General features: G+C 38.1%; 1 protein-coding gene across 1 annotated transcript in view; it reads left to right on the top strand.

The window, feature by feature from the left end:
- The window catches only part of LOC149791090 (uncharacterized), a 64,175-nt gene that overhangs the window by 35,876 nt on the left and 8,879 nt on the right, over positions 1 to 19,420 (top strand). Inside the window, exons 10-13 of the mRNA XM_089971465.1 lie at positions 1,743 to 1,781; positions 4,127 to 4,189; positions 4,622 to 4,797; positions 6,539 to 6,661. Of these exons, the coding sequence (XP_089827591.1) occupies positions 1,743 to 1,781; positions 4,127 to 4,189; positions 4,622 to 4,797; positions 6,539 to 6,661 (401 nt within the window). The remainder of the gene's footprint in view (positions 1 to 1,742; positions 1,782 to 4,126; positions 4,190 to 4,621; positions 4,798 to 6,538; positions 6,662 to 19,420) is intronic.

Raw genomic sequence — 19,420 nt, 5'->3', positions numbered from 1 at the left:
AAAATGTCTGAAATATATATCCCGAACAATTAGATATTTTTAAACATATGCCTTATCTTATTTAAGAGCTGTAATAAATGGTCAAACATTTTATGTTTAAATTTGGATAACAACATTTTGATTTGCACCTGTTAATTAGAAAATCTACAAATACCAGATATAAGCAATTTTGGTAGAGAAAATCAACGTGAATGAAAATTTATAACCATCCCTGACTACCTCCTGTATACTAGTTGTATAGACACTAAATGATACAGCTACGATTTTCCCCTTTTCTTTGATTTGGCAGAGTTAATAGTACATTCATAAAACATTTCTATCGCAAATTCAACATTTATGAAATTATTAACGGCCAAGTCTCTAATTGGTTTGATATGGAAAAAGGGTGCAGGCATGGGGATCTACTCTTGACGTTTCATTGATGTCACTGAACTCTGCTATTAATTATGTGCAAAATATTGTCAATAGTCTGACTTCCGCATTAATATTGGAAAGAAAAACAATACAAATAAACCATGTAAGTTTGGAAGAGAAGTAGATCAGGTACTGACTTTTGCGTTTAAAATTTCATATTAAGCTGAAAAACTACAAATTCTAAGTATGCATTTAAATTGTAGCAATTAAAACTGACTAATTCAATATACTCAAGGATTGAGTTTGGAACTTTAACGCTTGTAAAAGGTTTAGCCATCTCCAAAATTTAATTATCATTTCTTATTACTGTTAAATGAGCCTATGCAGGAATTTTACTGATCTAAATTAGTTGTTTTGCAAGCCATTATGGCATGCGTGACAGTGCAAACTGAAAAGAAGAATTGCCTTGACGGATTATTGTGAAGTAGGTAGATGAAAAGTTATTATTAATTATCTTTGGGGTCTAAATGGAAATCTTTGATAATATGCTCATATCGAATATTGATATTGTCTTGCTTTAGAAATATATTTTATTAACTTAAAAAGGATCTCAATGGTTTTTAAATAAAATAAAGTTAGAACTAGGTATATAAATCCAACTTTCAAAGCTGAACATGTGATATAAATAGTAAATATGGTTTAATCTGTATTTGTTAGATAGATGAAAAAGTGTGAGTTACAAAACACGGTTTGTTAAAGGTATTAATATTGTAAACGACTTTGTTAATGACCGTTATTTATGGAAAGGTTTGATTATCTTTTCAAAACTATACTTTCTCTTTGACTGGGCTGGAAATGATGGTACATGTCTGCGGCATGATGCCGAAGTGCTAGACATCTCTATATCCTGCCACACTGATGACAGCATAGCAATATGACAATACATTTTTTAAAACTATGTTAAACTTCCAAATCGCACACACACTCTAATTTCAATCAACTGACGCTAGTATATTCAAGTTCAAAGTGTGCCAATGAAATAGATGCTTCATGAACTGAGCCGTAATCTCATACTCTTGAGATCCAGATTAAACTGGCTCTATATAACACGAACTGCTTGCTTTATTTGATATGCATGCAATTCTATGAATATTTTTCTGTACTTCTCAGAAACGCAGTTTTGTTCGCGGTCCATATATAAATCAGATTTGACCTGACTGTAAGGAAGACACCGAGATACCGCAAATGAATAAAATCTTATGGAATGAAATAAAATGTCAGTAATGTGTATAAATTGCATATGTAATGCTTTTGTTATTATAATGTAAATATTATTAATTTCCTGATGATATCACAGAATCTCTACTTTCGATTTTTTTTAATTGTAGACGCATATGAACATAACGTTGGATACAACTGCACCTTGGGTACGCATAATGATCATGTAATATTCATTATTATTAGTATATACATATTTAGCTCCAAAGAAAACCCTTTGGTACGTGCTACGTACCTTCTTCCACCAATGTTACCTGAATTGGCAGAGGTCTATATCACCGCCTTCGTATCTCTCTGTCTTTTAAAACACAAAAACGTATCTCTCCTTCTGCCTGTCCGTCTCTACACAGACGTCCTCTCATGTATGTATTGTACTAAATATAGAGTCTGTGCCATTTATATTTACCTTTCCTTTATAACAGTGCTAGGTTCTATTGATTAGCTGTTAGATTATGCGACGTCGATGGTGTGGAGATACTTCTTGACTCAATCCATTAGTCAATGTCTAGTAACAGATTGATAATGTTCAAAATTCATGAGAAATCATGACCACATGATTTACATTCATAAAAAGGTATGTGTTTTTCAGCTTGAGGTGGGGTTTGAACAGAGCCAAATGCTTCCGTTGGTGAGGGTCAGTTAGTTCCTATCTTAGTTTAGAAATGGTCTTCAGTTGTACCATTCAGTATGGGATATTGATGATTGTGACCGAATTTTTACCATGGAATGATTCTGAGGGAGTCAGTTCCTTATTTTGAGATGCCTGTCAGCGTAGTTGTGAATGCAAATGGTGGAAGGAGATATTTAGGGTGTCTGACTATATCTATCTATCTATCTATCTATCTATCTATCTATCTATATCTATATATATATATATATATATATATATATATATATATATATATATATATATATATATATATATATATATATATATATATATATATATATATATATATATATGCAACTAGTTATATTCAAACTTCAGTGACAGCTTTGTCATTAGCACCGTGGAAGCACTTTCGTTTGACCTCCTTAGGTATTTTGTTAAATAGAATCTGTTATTTAAACAACATTTAAAATTTCCACTTTTAAAATTTGTTTTTAATAGTCATTCAAGCACTGCAAAGGATACTTGAAGACTTCGTCAGTATTCCAAAATGTTGTTTTAAGTATTGGATATCGATGTTAAGAAGTTGTTTATATTTTGTCACATAAAGGATTTCGTAACTGACATAACATTGACGTGAACATGTCCCAAAGATAATGTGTTATTATGACCCGAAAGTGTTTAAAGAGATAAATAATGATCGTTACTGATATTGTTTTATACACGCACACACACGCTAAACAATATATTCTTTTACGGAAGAATACACAAATAAATATTAACACAAAAGCTAGAAGAAGTATTTGTTTCTTACGTAGTTTAATTTCCAGGGAACGTCTGCAACTATGAGATTAAAAAGAGAAGATTGAAAGAAGAAGAAAAACTATTTTAAGACTGTCATAGGCCTTACTAAGATGTATCACAAAATATCAAAAGAATTGCATATTGTACTGAGAAACAACGGATATGTGCAGAAAAGCGTACGTCAAAGTTCCGCACGTATAGAATGATTCTTAATGCATGAGACTTGATGTAATCCTCGATTTAGACTCTTAAGAGAAATGTGTACTGAAATGAAATTTTCATAAAATAACAGTGTAAACAGTGTTTAACGATAATTCAATAGTCCATATATATATATAGATATAATCTCTTTAAACGCATTGTCCACAGTTATTAACATTGTTTCCTTCTTTCTTTTAAACCAATTGAATTTCGGTAATTTAGTTGAAAGTAATTCCTGTGTGCAAAGTAGAATTGTATTTTTAACAATGGCGTGTGATGTCAGAGCAGACAAGAAAGGCATTCATATATTAGACGAAGATATATATTTCCAAAACGATGAACACCGTTTATTTCTTTGATAATTGTTTTTAAACTTTATTTTCAGGAAATAGACAACAATTCACACATTATGGAAAGCAATCAAATGCTATAAATCAATATATTTTCTTGAAATATCGAAAGATAAACCTGAATTCCGTGTACGGTCGTGATTATAAACTTTAATCATTGCACATAATAAGAAAAGCGCGACCCATATAATTTACTAATGAGTTCAGCATACAAAAATGTTACTAAGTTGGGCAATCAATATGGCAATTACATTAGTAAATTATGAAAACTGAAATTTCACATGTGTATGATTATGTAATCAAATAACAATAGTAATAAATTAGGGAACTGGTATTATTTAATAGTATTACAATATTGGCGATAATATAATTGTAGACGCTTCAATAAAAAGTAATTGATTTAAAAGGTGTTAAATGATATCAATAACTCTTAAGATTACGCTAACAGTTTTTTCATGAATTATATCAAATTTATATTTCTCGATCCGAAACTTTATATTTTTCACTGCAAAATGTTTTAACATTTCAGTTTCAAGAGCAGTTACTGCAGCTCCCGCCTTGACTACAACGACACCTCTCCCATCAGTTTTTGGTAATAACAATCTATATTATTTCTGATGGAAATTCTATGCTAAATATCGATGCACATGTTACTAATGTTCAACTATCTCCTAATGAGATGACTTTCTAAACCTTGCACTCTACAGGGGCTGATTCTCTACTTAACTCTAACCTCTGCAGAATACAAACATTCCAGAGTTCTCATTTTTCTAAACGATTTCAAGGCTTGAAGCAAATAACCACTACAGTGGCCACAATTTTCACTCTTAAACACCTCTTGTGCAAACAATACAGACTGTATTACAATTATAGTACTATGATTATGAATGAAATAATGAATATATATATATATATATATATATATATATATATATATATATATATATATATATATATATATATATATATATATATATATATATATATATATATATATATATATATATATATTATTTCCACACAGCTATACTTTCTTGCAACAAGTATGCAACTATATCTTCACTGGTGCACCGGATACAATTTCAGCATCCCATTGCCTCCAGCTGCGGCACAACAAACGACCACCGCGGATCAGAGGCTCTTGTCTTTAACTTGTGCCAGACCACCAATGACACATCACAGTGGAAGGAGGGACCAAATGTAAACATAATTATTTCATCTAATTGTGAAGAATACTAATCAACTCCGAAAAGAGATTTTATGGACGAAATGTACATAGAGAGTTTTATAAGTGTGTCAATTCAAATAAACTTGATGATATGAGTCGAAAATGTGTTTTTGCTATTCTTGATGAGCAAAGATTAAAATTATCCTACGTCTTTCCTAGAATGTTTTGAAATGAACTCCATTCTTACATTTTATTAATCAATTAACCAATAAAAATAATTTTGCTTTTAAGAATCTGGATTATCGAGCATTTTCATCGTGTATTTCAGAAGACACCAGACTTGTATGAATTATGTTTTCATTTTTATGTCACGTTAGTTATTAGCATCGATGAAGAAATCTTATTTCAACATCCGTAAGAAAAGTCTGCTGAAATAGACTGTGACAGCAACTGTTCGCAAATATCTCTCCTATATCTAATGTTTTATTTTGCGTCATTAGCTATTTAATTTCAAATATCTAGGAAAGCATGAAACGATTTTTGTTTTTTATTTGAACACTTATTGCGCAGACTGAAAATGTGAATAAAGATGGGTGGTCATATCTTCACCACGCATTGGATGGACCCGACAGCCTTTTGAGTGATCATTTGTCATTATTATGAGTTTCAAAGCTGGATTTTGCTTATCTATATTGCAAGTTTGGAATTTGAATGTAAATTTATGTCGTCCAGTTTAGTTACGCTGCATACGCTTCAGCCAGTTTTCGAAAGTCACTTATGTCTGCAATCCACATTCACTCATTACAGATTCGTCAATTGTTTTGAAGCATTTGTATGTGTCTTATACGATATAACGTTGCCATATAACCAGTTTTCAGTTGGATTATTTTAAGTATATGAATAGAAACATATCTTTGTTAGTTTGGACGTTTCATGTGAAACACCTAGTTGTTTTACACTGGTGTATGTTGTTATTTTCGTTGGGTGGCACGTACAAACTGGTTACATAATTGTGCAGTGTTGTAATATTTTAGTTAAGACCGGTTCCTCTTGATGAAGAAATATATTACAACCGGGGCAGGAAACAAAAGGAAAAGTGTGCCTTAATTAAGAGAAGACATATACCCTAAATAGAAAAACTAAATAGTTTAAAAGGCAATACAGCTACAGTGATGATGAAACACTGTTTGTACTGACACATTTCACTATATTCTTATGAAATATACAACTAAATAGAATGCGATTAATATGCATCATGAACTCATGAGCTGCTTGCTTAAAATCACTAGTAGAAAAAACATTGTAAATCTTGTTCTGGTGGAACATTGTTCAACGCAGATATTGGTATGTACGCTATACACAAGTACAGTAATTATCAGCTGTCAACAACGAAGTTCATGTGAAAATTATGCAGTGCTTTCAATGTTCACGCAGATCTAGATCTGCCCGCTCTATGATGCAGCAAAGTACCAAAGTATACATAATAATTTAGTGTACATACAATTTTAAATAAAGGATCCGCTTTTAAGATTTGCATGTGTCTGCTTTAATAATATGCTTTAAGAAATCCATATGATTTGCGAAATAGTATTAGATGTCCAATATTTGTGCATTCGTATTACTGCTTTTAGCTAAGTACACAGTATGTTTATCAATCTATTCAAGCAGAGACGGTCAATAATTTTTGAAAGGCTTAGTGACAAAAGATCCGCCATAAATATTTCCATTTGCCTCCTTTGATAAAAAACACTTTTATAATCTTTTCTCCCACAGGTCATGAGCAACTGTCAAAATATTCCGCTCTATACACCCATTGCTACCTTTATCAACGGGGCATATGGCAGCAATGGAGGTCTTTCTGGTATATTTCTTGGCTGTCTACCAGATGGCTTCAAGGTAAATCCCAGTTCCATGAATTTGGAAATGTACTTTGTGGTTTAAAATTATCATATATTTGATCACGATCCTATCTCGTTTGAATCTCTAGTAATTTGGACAACTTAAATAATTTATTAACAGCAGTTCCCGATGACAGACCCCACGGAAACGGGAACGTATTATGCAATATAATCAAGTATGATAGAATATAATCAAATTTAATGCAATGCAGTCAGTTATGATGCAATATAATCAGGAATGATACAATGCAATCAATGATGCAATAGGATCAAGTCTGATACAATAGAATCAAGCATGATGCACTACAATCAATCATGATGCAATACAGTCAAGTATGTTGAAATATAATAAAATATTATGCAATACAAATAATCATGATGCAATATAAACAAGTATCTTTCAATAGAATCAATTATCATCCAATACAATAATCATGATGCAATACAATAAATCATTAGGCAATATAATCATGTATGATGCTGTACAATCAAGCATGGATCAATACAATCAAGGACGATGCAATGCAATCAAACATGGTGCAATACGATCAGGTATGATGCAGTAGAATAACGCATGGTGCAACACAATCAAGTATGATCAAATACAATCACGTTATGATGCAATACAATAAAGTATGATGCAATACAATCCAACAAACCAACAGTACCCAGAGATTCAAAGTTGAATTCTTGCAAGTGAAGGTTGAGATATACATTCCCAACCCCTTTAGATGACATAAGTGTCAGAAATATTGCCATCACGAAGACCGCTGCTCACAAAGCCAAATATGTGGCCGATGCGCAGACCATTCTCATCAGGAATATGATTGTAGAGCAAATCTATATTGTGTCAACTGTGCAAAGGAGCACCACGCCAATTCCAAGGATTCTGATACTTGGAAACAGGAGAAGGAAAAACAGAGGGAAAAGTACACAGTGATCATTCTTTATCCAGACGCCAGAAAACTTGTACAGGCCAAAACAGCCCAGCATGGCCGATCCTTCTCCACTGCAGTGAAGAACAATCCCAAAACAACGAAGGACGCTCAAACACAGTTTTACCCGCTTCAACACCAAGCTCTAATACCCACCATTACCAAGCACAGAAAAACACGACATGTACTCAGACAGATTTTAATAATACACCACCACCGAATTCACCAAAGAATATAATCAAATCTCATGGAAACAATCAACGGAAGTGGTCAGATGACCCCATCAAACTCTATAACAAGTTTGGAGACATTGAGAGCATGGATGCAGAAGAAACTGCTCCATGCGCTCAAGGTAGCTCCAGACATACAACACAAATTCACCCCGTACTTCCTCCATAGAAATAACCACACAAATTGCCTCCGCAAATGGTCTAAACTAGCTCCAGAATCTTCAATTTAAATTTATGATGAAGAACTCCATCATACAATGGAACTGTCGAGGACTTAAAGCAATTTACAATAATATTTTCCTCTTTTTAAACGAGCATCATCCTGCAGTACTATGCCTTCAGGAAACATTGTTGAAAGATACGGCTAACATTACACTTAAACACTACTCCCTGTTTAACACGTACTCCCAAAATGTTGACAGGGCCTCAGGAGGAGTTTCTGTTATTGTCAACAGTAGATCACTGATAGCGTCATCCTTATAAACACAAATCTGAAAGCCATTGCTGTAAGCGTCACTCTACTTCGAGTGATTACCTTTTGTTCTATTTGCTTATCACCAAACACCAACGTAGTACTAAATAACTATGGAAACCTTGTTCAACATCTTCCCGCACTATTAGTTGCACTCGGGGATTTTAATGCCAATGACAGTTTATGGGGATCATACAACATAAGTGACCGAGCTAAAAATTAGAAGACTTAATTTCTAAACACGATCTGTGTCTATATAACACCAAATCACCGACATATGTACACCCAGGAACGCATACATACACGTGTATCGATTTGACAATTTGTTGTCCATCGCTGCTTTTGGACCATTAATGGAAGGTCGCTGATGACCTTCACAGCAGTGATCACTTTCGCAACTCAATTAAGAACAGCGACGCTACTTTGACGAAGCAATTCCACAATGAAATTTAAAGAAGGGCGACTTGGCCAAATTTGAAACACTTTGCACAGCTAGGCTTAACAGGGATACCGTTTTAAACGACAATAACTCTTTTCAATATTTTACTTCTGTTTTAACCGACATTGCTGGAGAATCAATCCCCGTGTCCTTGCCAAATTTGTAAAAAAGAAACAAAACCATGGTTCACAAAAGAATGTAAAGAGGACGTTAGACAACGCCGAGAAGCACTGAAAAAATGTGATAATCATCCAACGCCCGAACATTTAACTAAGTACAGAACTGTTCGGGTCACATCCCGCCGCACGATTAAAAAATTTCAATTTTAAATTCTCGTTTCTCTATAAAGATAGTTTGGGACACGATCCGGAACCTAAATGGAAAGGGAAAGCACAATTCCATTCGACATCTCAGACTAAACAACAAGAATTACAATTCCAAACTTGACATAGTTGATATACTTGTTGATAGTTTCTCTAAAAATTCCACATCTTCTTATTATTAAGAAGCCTTCAGAAGATTTAAAACTCAAAAAGAAAAGACACTGTTGAAATTCACATCGAATAGTTATAATCAACTGTTGACACTGTTTGAGCTAATGGAATCTCTGAATAAGGCCCAGGATACATCCGCTTGGCCTGACGAAATATATTACCAGGTTTTGAAACACCTTCCAGAACGACCATTAACAGTTCTTCTGGAATTAATCAATGAGATATGGATTACGGTTGATGTACACAAATTTGAAAAGAATCAACAGTTATACCAGTTCCCAAACCAGGTAAAGATATCACAGATTCTAACAGATATCGACCTATTGCACTCACAATCTGTGTGTACAAAACAATGGAACGAATGATTAAGTATCGGCTTGTCTGGTACTTGAAAACTAACAATTTAATATCTCCTTTCCAAAGTAGCTTTCGTTGTGGACGGAGCACCAATGATCATCTGCTTAGACTGAAAACATTTATTCGTAATGCATTTATCAAGAAGGAACATTTAGTACCGGTTTTCTTTGATTTAGAATAAGCTTAAGGCCATGGAAATACGGGATATTAAATGACCTGCACGATCAAGGTCTAAAAGGCTGTCTGCCCTCTTTCATATCAAACTTTCTCTCTGACGGGTAATTCAAGGTATGAGTGGGCTCTACCCTCTCAGATCTACAAGAGCAGCAGGGGGGGCGAATCGGACATTTTGTCCAAACGTCATTTGGCTTAATTAATACTTTCTGCACTCAGCGGATCCGGTGTCGTCAGCGCCCGGTAAAAAAAAGACGACGTCGTCGTCGGGGGATCGTCCAATCGTCATTTGGTTTAATTAATACCTTCTGCGCGCCGATCCCCAGCGTCGTCAGCGTCCGGTAAACACAGCGACGACCGCGTCGATGTCATCGCCCCCCCCCCTGCTGCTTACAATTTAACCGAATATTTGGTCAAGTCCGATACGATATCGTGTCCGAGGATCATGTAAATTTATCGTCACAAATCCATGTGGGGTCGACTGAGCATGACTAAAAAAGTTTCGAAAAACATTAAAGTCCATGTCACCGCCGCACCATGTCTGCCAAATATTTCGTAGCGTGTGTGTATCAACGCTGTTGAACACAGCAAGAATATTACAGTTGTCTCTGATTACTTTTGGAATCTGAGTGTATCGTTGAGTGACATATATCACGTCAGTGTTTTTATGCCTGCCTGTGGAAAATATCCTAGCTGGGTTTTTTTGATTGTCTAACATAACATCATCGTACACGACTAGATTGTTAACGTTGCCATCAATATCATCAATACCTGGTGCATCATTGATATCCGTAATAAACTCAATAACATTTTTTTAGCGATCGCTGATGCATTCTCGTTGAAATCTTTCAACACCTCGTAGCATCGTTGATCATCTACGCTAGGGGCGATTAAATACAACTTATCCCACTTCATCCATCTCATTATTAAATTGAGTAACAATTGCGTCTTGCCGGATCCAGATGGTCCGATGATAATCATCCGGATCGAGTTTGGTAACGCTGCAACATGCTTAACTGGTTCTCTTGTTTTAGTCGCTGAAAAGTCAATTATATTCATGTCTCTATACATAAATTATGGATCTATATTGTGTGAAGTGTAGAGTGCGTACTGGCACAAATGATATGACAACCGTTACAACAAGAAATAATAGATCGGCGCTTACTGGTAGGTGTGTACAATGCGGTATAAAGAAATTTAGATTTATTTCTATTAGACCCGGAGATGTTTTAAAAAAAAGCGAGGAGGTGATATTGCAGCCAAGTTATCAAAACTCCCCGGAACCCCGTGGGCAAAGTATCCAGGAGAAAAGCACCTTCCAGGATATAGCTACTGTGGCCCCGGAACACGATTAGATATCAGACTCGATGATCAAAATCAGCCCAAACCCGGTGAGTACCCAATAAACGCTATCGATAAGGCGTGTCATGCTCATGATGTTGCTTACAAAAGTAGCGATCTGCAACAGCGTCATATCGCGGACGTAAAATTAATTCACGCGTTAAATGCTATTCCTGATAAATCCTTCAAGGAAAAATTGGCCTCATGGTTGGTAAAATCGGCTATGAAAGGTAAATTAATGATTGGAAGCGGAGCTTCTCGCGCTGGTAATTGAAAACGCTAGCGTTTATAATAACAACATGGAATCCATCTATTATTCTCCGAGAGGATACTGGAAGGGAAAGGCCGCAATTGGTAAGCTTGCAAGCGCTGCAAAGGTAACAAAGGCCACTGCGGCTAATTGGTTATCCAAACAGGCTATATGGCAAATTTATCTACCACCGCCTAAACAAATCAACTTCTCGCGCTTTGATGTCAGCGTACCTAATGAAGTTCATCAGGCTGATATACTATTTCTGCCGCATGACAACGGTTACAAATACGCGCTAACCTTAGTTGATGTTGCGAGTCGATACAAACAAGCGGAACCGTTAAAAACAAAGTCAGCAACTGAAGTGGCCGATGCGTTTGAGCGGATTTATCGAAGAGGTCCTCTGCGCTGGCCAAATCTATTACAAGTTGATCCTGGTAGTGAATTTCGCGGTGCTGTTTTATCAACGCTGAAACATCATAGCGTCGCGGTACGACGAGGTCATACTCCGCTACATCGTGATCAGGCAATTGTTGAACGATTCAATCGGACTCTTGCTGAACGGTTATTTGGATATCAATACGCGAAGGAATTCATCCAAGAAAAACGATCTCGTGAATGGGTCAAAAGGTTGCCAGGCGTAATTGCAGCGTTAAATAACGAGATTACCCGAGCAATCAACATGAAGCCCAGCGACGCGATTAAAGAAAAGTATATACCCGGAAGATCAAAAATAAATAGCGTTTCCAAGCCGATTCTCGGCGATGTCACTGTTAGATATCTGTATGAACCAGGAGAGCTTGAAGGCGGTAAAAAAAGAGCTACTGATCCTATTTGGAGTGTTACCACACATAACATATCAACGATAACACGATCAACTAATAGACCACCGATCTATAGACTGGATTCAACTGCCCCGCAGCGGGGGTTTACACGCGAGCAACTACAAGTGATACCTGACGATACTCAATTACCCCCGCGTGGTCTTAACTAGCGCCGTTGCGTCTATTACACTCAAGACATGTCAACCTCACATTGTTTTTGACATGACCGAGACTGTTATCGATCCTGTCCACGGTAAATTGGCGAGCGTCTTTATCCGAATAGCGCCAACTCATTATACAAGTGCAACTCGCGCAGTGATTATTCTGTTGTTGTCGTAACGCAATTATTAATTCGGCATCAATATCAAAACGCCGCTGTTTTTTTTATCCTGTTGGCGGTAACCCGAGAGTTTTCTATCAATGACGCTTGCATCGATGACTCCGTCACTGGCTTCGTCAGTGACTTCGTCAGTGACTCCGTCAACAACAATTCTTCGAAGCTGATTTATCCTTCGTACTCTGGACACTGCAAGATAGACTAGATTTGACCATTCGATGCGATTATCAACCATCCAAACAATTGTATCCGTGATAGTCAGTCCCTGCGAGGAATGTATTGTCGTTGCGTATCCTAGCGTCCACGGGGATTTATCAGCACGTAGCGCGTCCTCGACGACGCTGATATCAACGAGCACAATATCATTCAGCACGAGAATTTGTTTTTTTGTCCCTGACGCTGTCGGGCCCGGGATTTCAACTTCAATGTTTTGCCGTCGTGTATCCGCGGGTCTATAACATAACGGCACTGGGCGCGTTGGAAACTTTTCCTTATGCAACGTAAACAACTTCCGCTGAAGTGTGTCTCTGACTATCTTTCTACTCCTTACAATCAAATCGTTTGGTCTCCATGTTTCCCAGAATTCATTTAACGGCGTTTCCGGAATCACCTCGCGAATTATTTCACATTGAATTCTATCCGGCTGTAATCTGATTAATCTTTTAACCTCGCGCAGTTGTTCATCAAGTGCTCGGTAATCAGTATCGGTTTCTTCATAATAGTCCACAAACCCGCTCAACCAATCATGTGGACCCTCGCCGACAAATGGTGGTGGTTGGCCATGATCCCCACACATGATTACCGCTGTATTCGCGAGCAGCAACCAATCAAGAAACATTTGTAAAACATCTAACGAAACAGTACATATCTCATCCCAGATGATAACCTCAGGAATAAATTTTTCACCCATTCGATCAGGAGTCCACTCACCGCCGCTGTATCGAAAAAAGCTGTGATAAGTAACGGCGTCAACATTTCGTTGTTTTATCTCTCGCGCTAGTCTATGGGTCGGTGTAAGCACGATTATACTTGCCCGCGTTCGAAATAATTCAATTGCCCGAGTCGTCTTTCCTGACCCGCCACAGCCGCTTAAATAAACTGTTTTGTGTCTACAAATTGGATCAGAACACGGTGGTGCATTAGACCATTCTGACAATTTATCACCGCGTAGGTAATTGTTTTCAACGGTGACATCTGCTGACGGGGAATAATCGCGTCGTATTTCATTTTTAATTCTCCATGTACCCCAACTCTCGTCCGGACTAGTAAACCCGGCTACGTTTTCCTTGTACTTTACGTCAACATAAAACGAATCAACGGCTACTCTAACCGCGGTGTCGGGAAATTTATTTATCATCGAGAATAAATTGATAGCGGCGTAACCCAGCATAGACGCCCTCAAATGTGGATATGCTGGGCTGTCTCCATCGCTGTAGGTAACAACTGTACCCAACTTTGTTCCATTGGACAAGAAAGCTGTTTCGCAGTTCACGTATCTATTTTTCGCCACTGCGTCCTTGATTACGAAATCATATTCTGCGTCATCTATAATCAGCCGTGAGCAATATCGTTTGTAGTCGCAGTTTTTTTCCACCTTGTGTGAACTTGCCGATTATTCTTCTACCGAGATCTTTTGCCTCGCGGTTTCGTTGGTTGAATATCCTCCTGGACCATTCGATGATATATTCCTCGTCGGCATCGATGTGTTTTCTGGATTCGTCAATTATGCTATCTAGACGCTCCGGTTCTGGTAACCAGACTTCAGTCTGCGCTCGGTATGATATAATTGCGTCACTGACAATCAACGAAACTAGCATTTTACAATCAATCATATACCGTAGCAGCGCTATTGGCAGCCACTTCTTTTCAGCCATGTGTCTACCGATCCAAATATAGCAACAGCGATGAAGTCCTGCCGCGAACTCAAATGATACTATGCGAGCGAATCCGGTTAAATCAAAATTAGGCAGTGGTCCATTAATAGCAACACGAGTCATTTCATGTCTGGGGTGTCCAAATCGTTTGAAATACTCAGCGGCGGATCCATACCCGAGAAAACTCGCTGGATAACAGGCAACCATATCAACGGAAATCATAGCGTCGCGGCTGTATTCAGTGTTCCATAGTCCACCGTGATAGTATTCCAAACAACTGGATTGTACATCCGGTAGAAATTCCTTGCGTGTTGGACTCCACGCATTTTTCCTTGCTGCAACATGAGCCGCAACCGATGAAATCGTAAAACAATTTGTTAGCAGTTGTTCATCATGCTCCTCGAATTCTATGGCGGTTTTTTTCATCTTGTTGTGAAACGCTTCAGTGCGGTATAATTCACCGTTTGGTCTTACAAACTGATCAAAAGTATCCGCATCGTTTTCAGCGCTGCGAAGTAACCACACTGACACAGGGTCGTTTTTACACAAGCAGGCAATAGCATCAAATAGTTTCCTCTCCGCGAGAAAACCATCTTGTATAAATTCCCCGGGGATATACTTTACTGTTCTATCCCGTGGAAACACTGTGATCGCGGGCGTCCACGCGTGTTCGTTATGATCAATAATTTTAATTGGGGCTCCCTTTGATTTATACCTCGATTCGTGTAATACTTCACCGGTTATCGTTGTAACGGTTATTGGAAATCTTAACGACGTTTCTAATCTCGCTATGTCGCTGATGGTTGCTCCTCGCTCGCGCACTGTCTCCTCCCACTGGTTGATTTTGCTACGTCGTAAATCAGTCAATTTGTTTCCTCGACATGCATTTGTAAAATGCTCTATTATTCGTTCTGCTACACAATTTATCCCCGTTGACTGTTTCATCGGCGCTAGTTTTCCGATATCAGGTTTCTTATTTAACGGGTATATTCCATAAACAACTGCTGTTTCAGGATACGCTCGTTCATAGTATGGTCTGTCAATTCCGGTTAACAGCCCCGGCTTGGAGTCGCGGCTAACAATGACTGTTTTCTTGTCGCTGAGAACCGGTTCAAATTTATCACGTATGATCCAATTACCTGATTCCACCCGGACAATGAATTTTACTCTGAAGAAATACTCGCTGGAGCCAAGTTGTGATATTATCGTTGCTGCGCGGTTGTCGTTCATGGTAGCATCAACAACGCCATCAATTTGAAATGTTGACCAACTATGAGATGCACCATCACGCTTGAATTCATTGATACAATCGCGTATTTTACTCAACAGGGTTCTATCGTTTATTAACGCTTTTGGTGCGTCCTTGAGGACTCTATCGAGATTGAACTTAATATTTTTCCAGGGCTTAATTGCTGCTAATCTCTCGAACTCATCCATATAATTAAAACAAGAATTTAAATGAAAGAATATAGTATAATGAATAAATGCAAATGGTTGATGATTGGGTCGACAACCCCGTGCAATAAATCATGTAGAGGTGAATTCTGCGGGTATCATTTACAAAGCGTTCGTAATGGTTCTCTTGGCCCCCTCCCGTGCTTGGTTTGCCACGTTGGTGTAAGAGGAAAATCGCAGTTGTGTATTAATTGTGGCGGAAAGCGATACAGGGAACTAAAACGCTATTATGACAAGCGAATTAAAAACGCCGTCATTGACCCCACCGCTGACTTCGTCATCAAAACCCCCCAAGACTATGTTGAAAGATTTATAATTAAACCAAATAATAAATTAGACAAATAGTATTATTATATAAATGGGCCAAGAATTTCAGCCGCATCCCCTGCTCGTCAATTACGAGACATCTCGCGACGGCATTGTTAGAAACCGCAGACTAAAAAAACCAGTTGGATGGAAAAATAATCAGGGGTATTTGATATTTAATGCTGGGGGGAAAATTTATCTTGTTCACAGGGTGGTATATGAAGCGTTTAACGGACTGATCAACGACGGTCTCGTTATTGATCATATTGATGGATGCCCTCAAAATAACAGACTGTGTAATCTGCAAGCCATCTCTCAGAGTGAAAACAGTAAAAAAGGCCAAACTGGTAAGTGCTCAAAGCAAGCAAGGGGTGTCAAATCGTTTGATACATCAACGCACGAAGAAAAAACATTTCACTCCATGAATGCGGCAGGAAAATATTTCGACATTTGTAGGGCCTCAGTACGATTTGTTGCAGAACGAGTATATCAAACAGCGATCTCAAAAAGGACCGGATATAGAATTCGATTTTCGTATATAGATACGAAGTCACCGTGACAAGATCACGTCTGTTCCGGAAGAAAACGAAGTATTAACACACCTCGGGGTTGATACACGGGGGTTCATTTTGTAAAATATTTTTTTTTTATTTAAAAACAAGATGTTCTATAAGAATAATGAATATCGAAGACATCAATAATATATTAGCCGAGATTTCAAAATTAAAAAATCAAGGAATTGAATTATCTGATAGTCTCGACAGCGAAAAAATATTATCCGATTATGAGATTATTAACGAACAATCGAAAAGGGGGCGTTTTACCCTGGCCCGCGAGTACTTTTTTATAAAACGATTACAACATACGATTAATGAAAACTTGTACCACAATGACGCAAATGCATTCATTGGACTATTCACTGCCGTTGAAATAATACGAAAAAAACTCGGACGTGTTTATGAACGACGCCGGGAAATTTCTAGTAAGATCAAAAACATTAGAAGGATTATAGACGAAAACTCCGTGGAGCCCCCGATGGTACACTCGGCGGGAAATTAGAAATTGCGGAGCAATTGCAATAATGGTAGGCGAATCACTTACTACTCGGCTAGCCAGAGATCGGCTAGCGGCGCTTAAAAAGTTCATACCGTTACGAGACAGGGTCCGAGAACAACTTCAAACGCGGCAGCAACTACAAACCGATTTTACTGTTGGAAGCGAACAACTCTTTGCTCCGATAACGAGTGCAACCAAAGACGTGAAAACAGCGATATACGGGGATATTCCCGACGAAGAAAGAAAGAAAAAGGCGTCACTGCTTGGCGTACTTGAAAAGATAGCGGCTCAGACCGAACAAACGAAGAGGTCTTTGAGGCTACCACCACTCGCTATAATGGACCCACAAGAACCTTATGTTACAATGGCCGACGAAGAAGAACTAGGTGCTACCGCAAGAGAACCAGAAGAAGAAATACCGGAAGAAATACCGGAAGAAATACCGGAAGAAAAAGAGAAAGGGGGGAATATACCCCGTAATGTACTCAAGAAGAGCACAATAGATCAAATTAGAGGCTTCAGCAGCAGGGAAGAATTAGTTGATTTTACTGCCTCTAATTTTGCTAAGAGCATACGAGATAAGGAGCATATCAATAGCGGTTACGAGAAAAATACAAAGACGTTAAAGGATTGGACAAGAATAGTGTATTTAGCGAGTAAACATGAGAATGCATTACCACATCGTGGTAATCCCGATTACGACGCATTCCACAAGGAAGTTGAAAAAAGGGTAAAACTAAAAAAAGGAAAAGGATACTCTGCTGGTAAAGAATCCTACGGCGTTACCTGTTCTAATAGTGTTCTCAGTGATATATCACGGCTAGAGGTACTAATCGGAGGAAAACGAGCCGGAAATAACTCTCCGGAAATAATCAATGAGGTCGCTGATATTTGCAAGCGGTTATTTGCGGGCGGTATCATGGACATTAATGCATATCGAACGCTCATAGACGAGTTAGTGGATGATTAAAAAAATTATAAAATTGTCGTTTTTGTTAATTTTTGGTCGTTTTTGGTCGGTTTTTTTTGGTCGTTTTTGGTCGTTTTTGGTCGTTTTTTTGTCGTTTTTGGTCGGTTTTTACGGGTGAAAACCCCGGGAAATCATTTAGAGAAAATCGATGTTTTTGCTGAAAAATCGAAAAAAAACGACTATAGGCAACAAAAAACGACCAAAAATGACTAAAAATCAAGAAAAAACCAGAAAAAATCCGGATTTTTATCGAGGGCAAAAACCCAAGGAAATTTTGACAAAATTTATTCCGGTTTTTCAACGCGGCGGTGGGGGGGGCGGGTGATCAATCACTAATTGGAAAACCGGTGTTTTTATAATAAAGATGATCATACACTACAACCACGATAAACCAGTACTCGTCTACGTGGTAAACTCGCGATTGCCTGTTTACCGCGCGTACTATGGAGATGGTCTCGGTAGCACCATTGCGGGGTTATTTACAAGAATGGCTCCAAAAGTAGCGCCGTTAGCCAAACAATTAGGAATGAAGGCTATTGATGTTATTCGTGATAAGGGAATCAGCGTTATTGGAGATGTTGCCGGAAAGGCGCTTTCAGCCGCGCGGGACAAACTAATGTCGTTGGTGAGAAAACGAAAACAGATGCCATCAACGACGGTGATGCCTGCAAATGTCAGCAAAGTAATAAATAACGCCGTGGAAGAAAAACTAGAGTTGTTGGCGGCGACGACTCCCTCGTTGGTGGCTCAGTCATCCGCCGATGCGGCAACCAACGCGCTCATGAACGCGATAGCCGGAAGTGGTCTTAAACAGAATTCAAAGAATTTACGACGAAAACGACGTTGATGGATTTCAATTGAAAACACCGACATGAATAATAATAGAAATGTTTGCGCGAACCGCTGATCCCGCGTTTGATATGGATGCCCCAGTGCGCAGGGATGATTCTGTCCGTGATTATCAATATTATTCTTATTATGCAGCACAACCCGACCTACGATCGCGAATTGAACTTCAAGTCCAAGATACCAGTAAATATTTTTTGCCGTGTGAAGCGTTTATCGAAATCGAGGGAGAACTCGTGACAAATGCTGCCGATAATGCACCATACGCAGATGACAATCGTGTTCGAGTTGGCTTTGTCAACAACGGTATCATGGCGTTATTTGAGAGTGCCAGATATCTTATTGACGGGCGAGAAATTGAATCAATAGAACGCGAGGTTGATGTTGCAACGACGAT

Source organism: Sinohyriopsis cumingii, chromosome 10 (assembly GCF_028554795.1).
Source record: "Sinohyriopsis cumingii isolate HCF-2022 chromosome 10, ASM2855479v2, whole genome shotgun sequence".
NCBI classification, from domain to species: domain Eukaryota; kingdom Metazoa; phylum Mollusca; class Bivalvia; order Unionida; family Unionidae; genus Sinohyriopsis; species Sinohyriopsis cumingii.
This window is presented reverse-complemented; position numbering and strand designations above follow the sequence as displayed.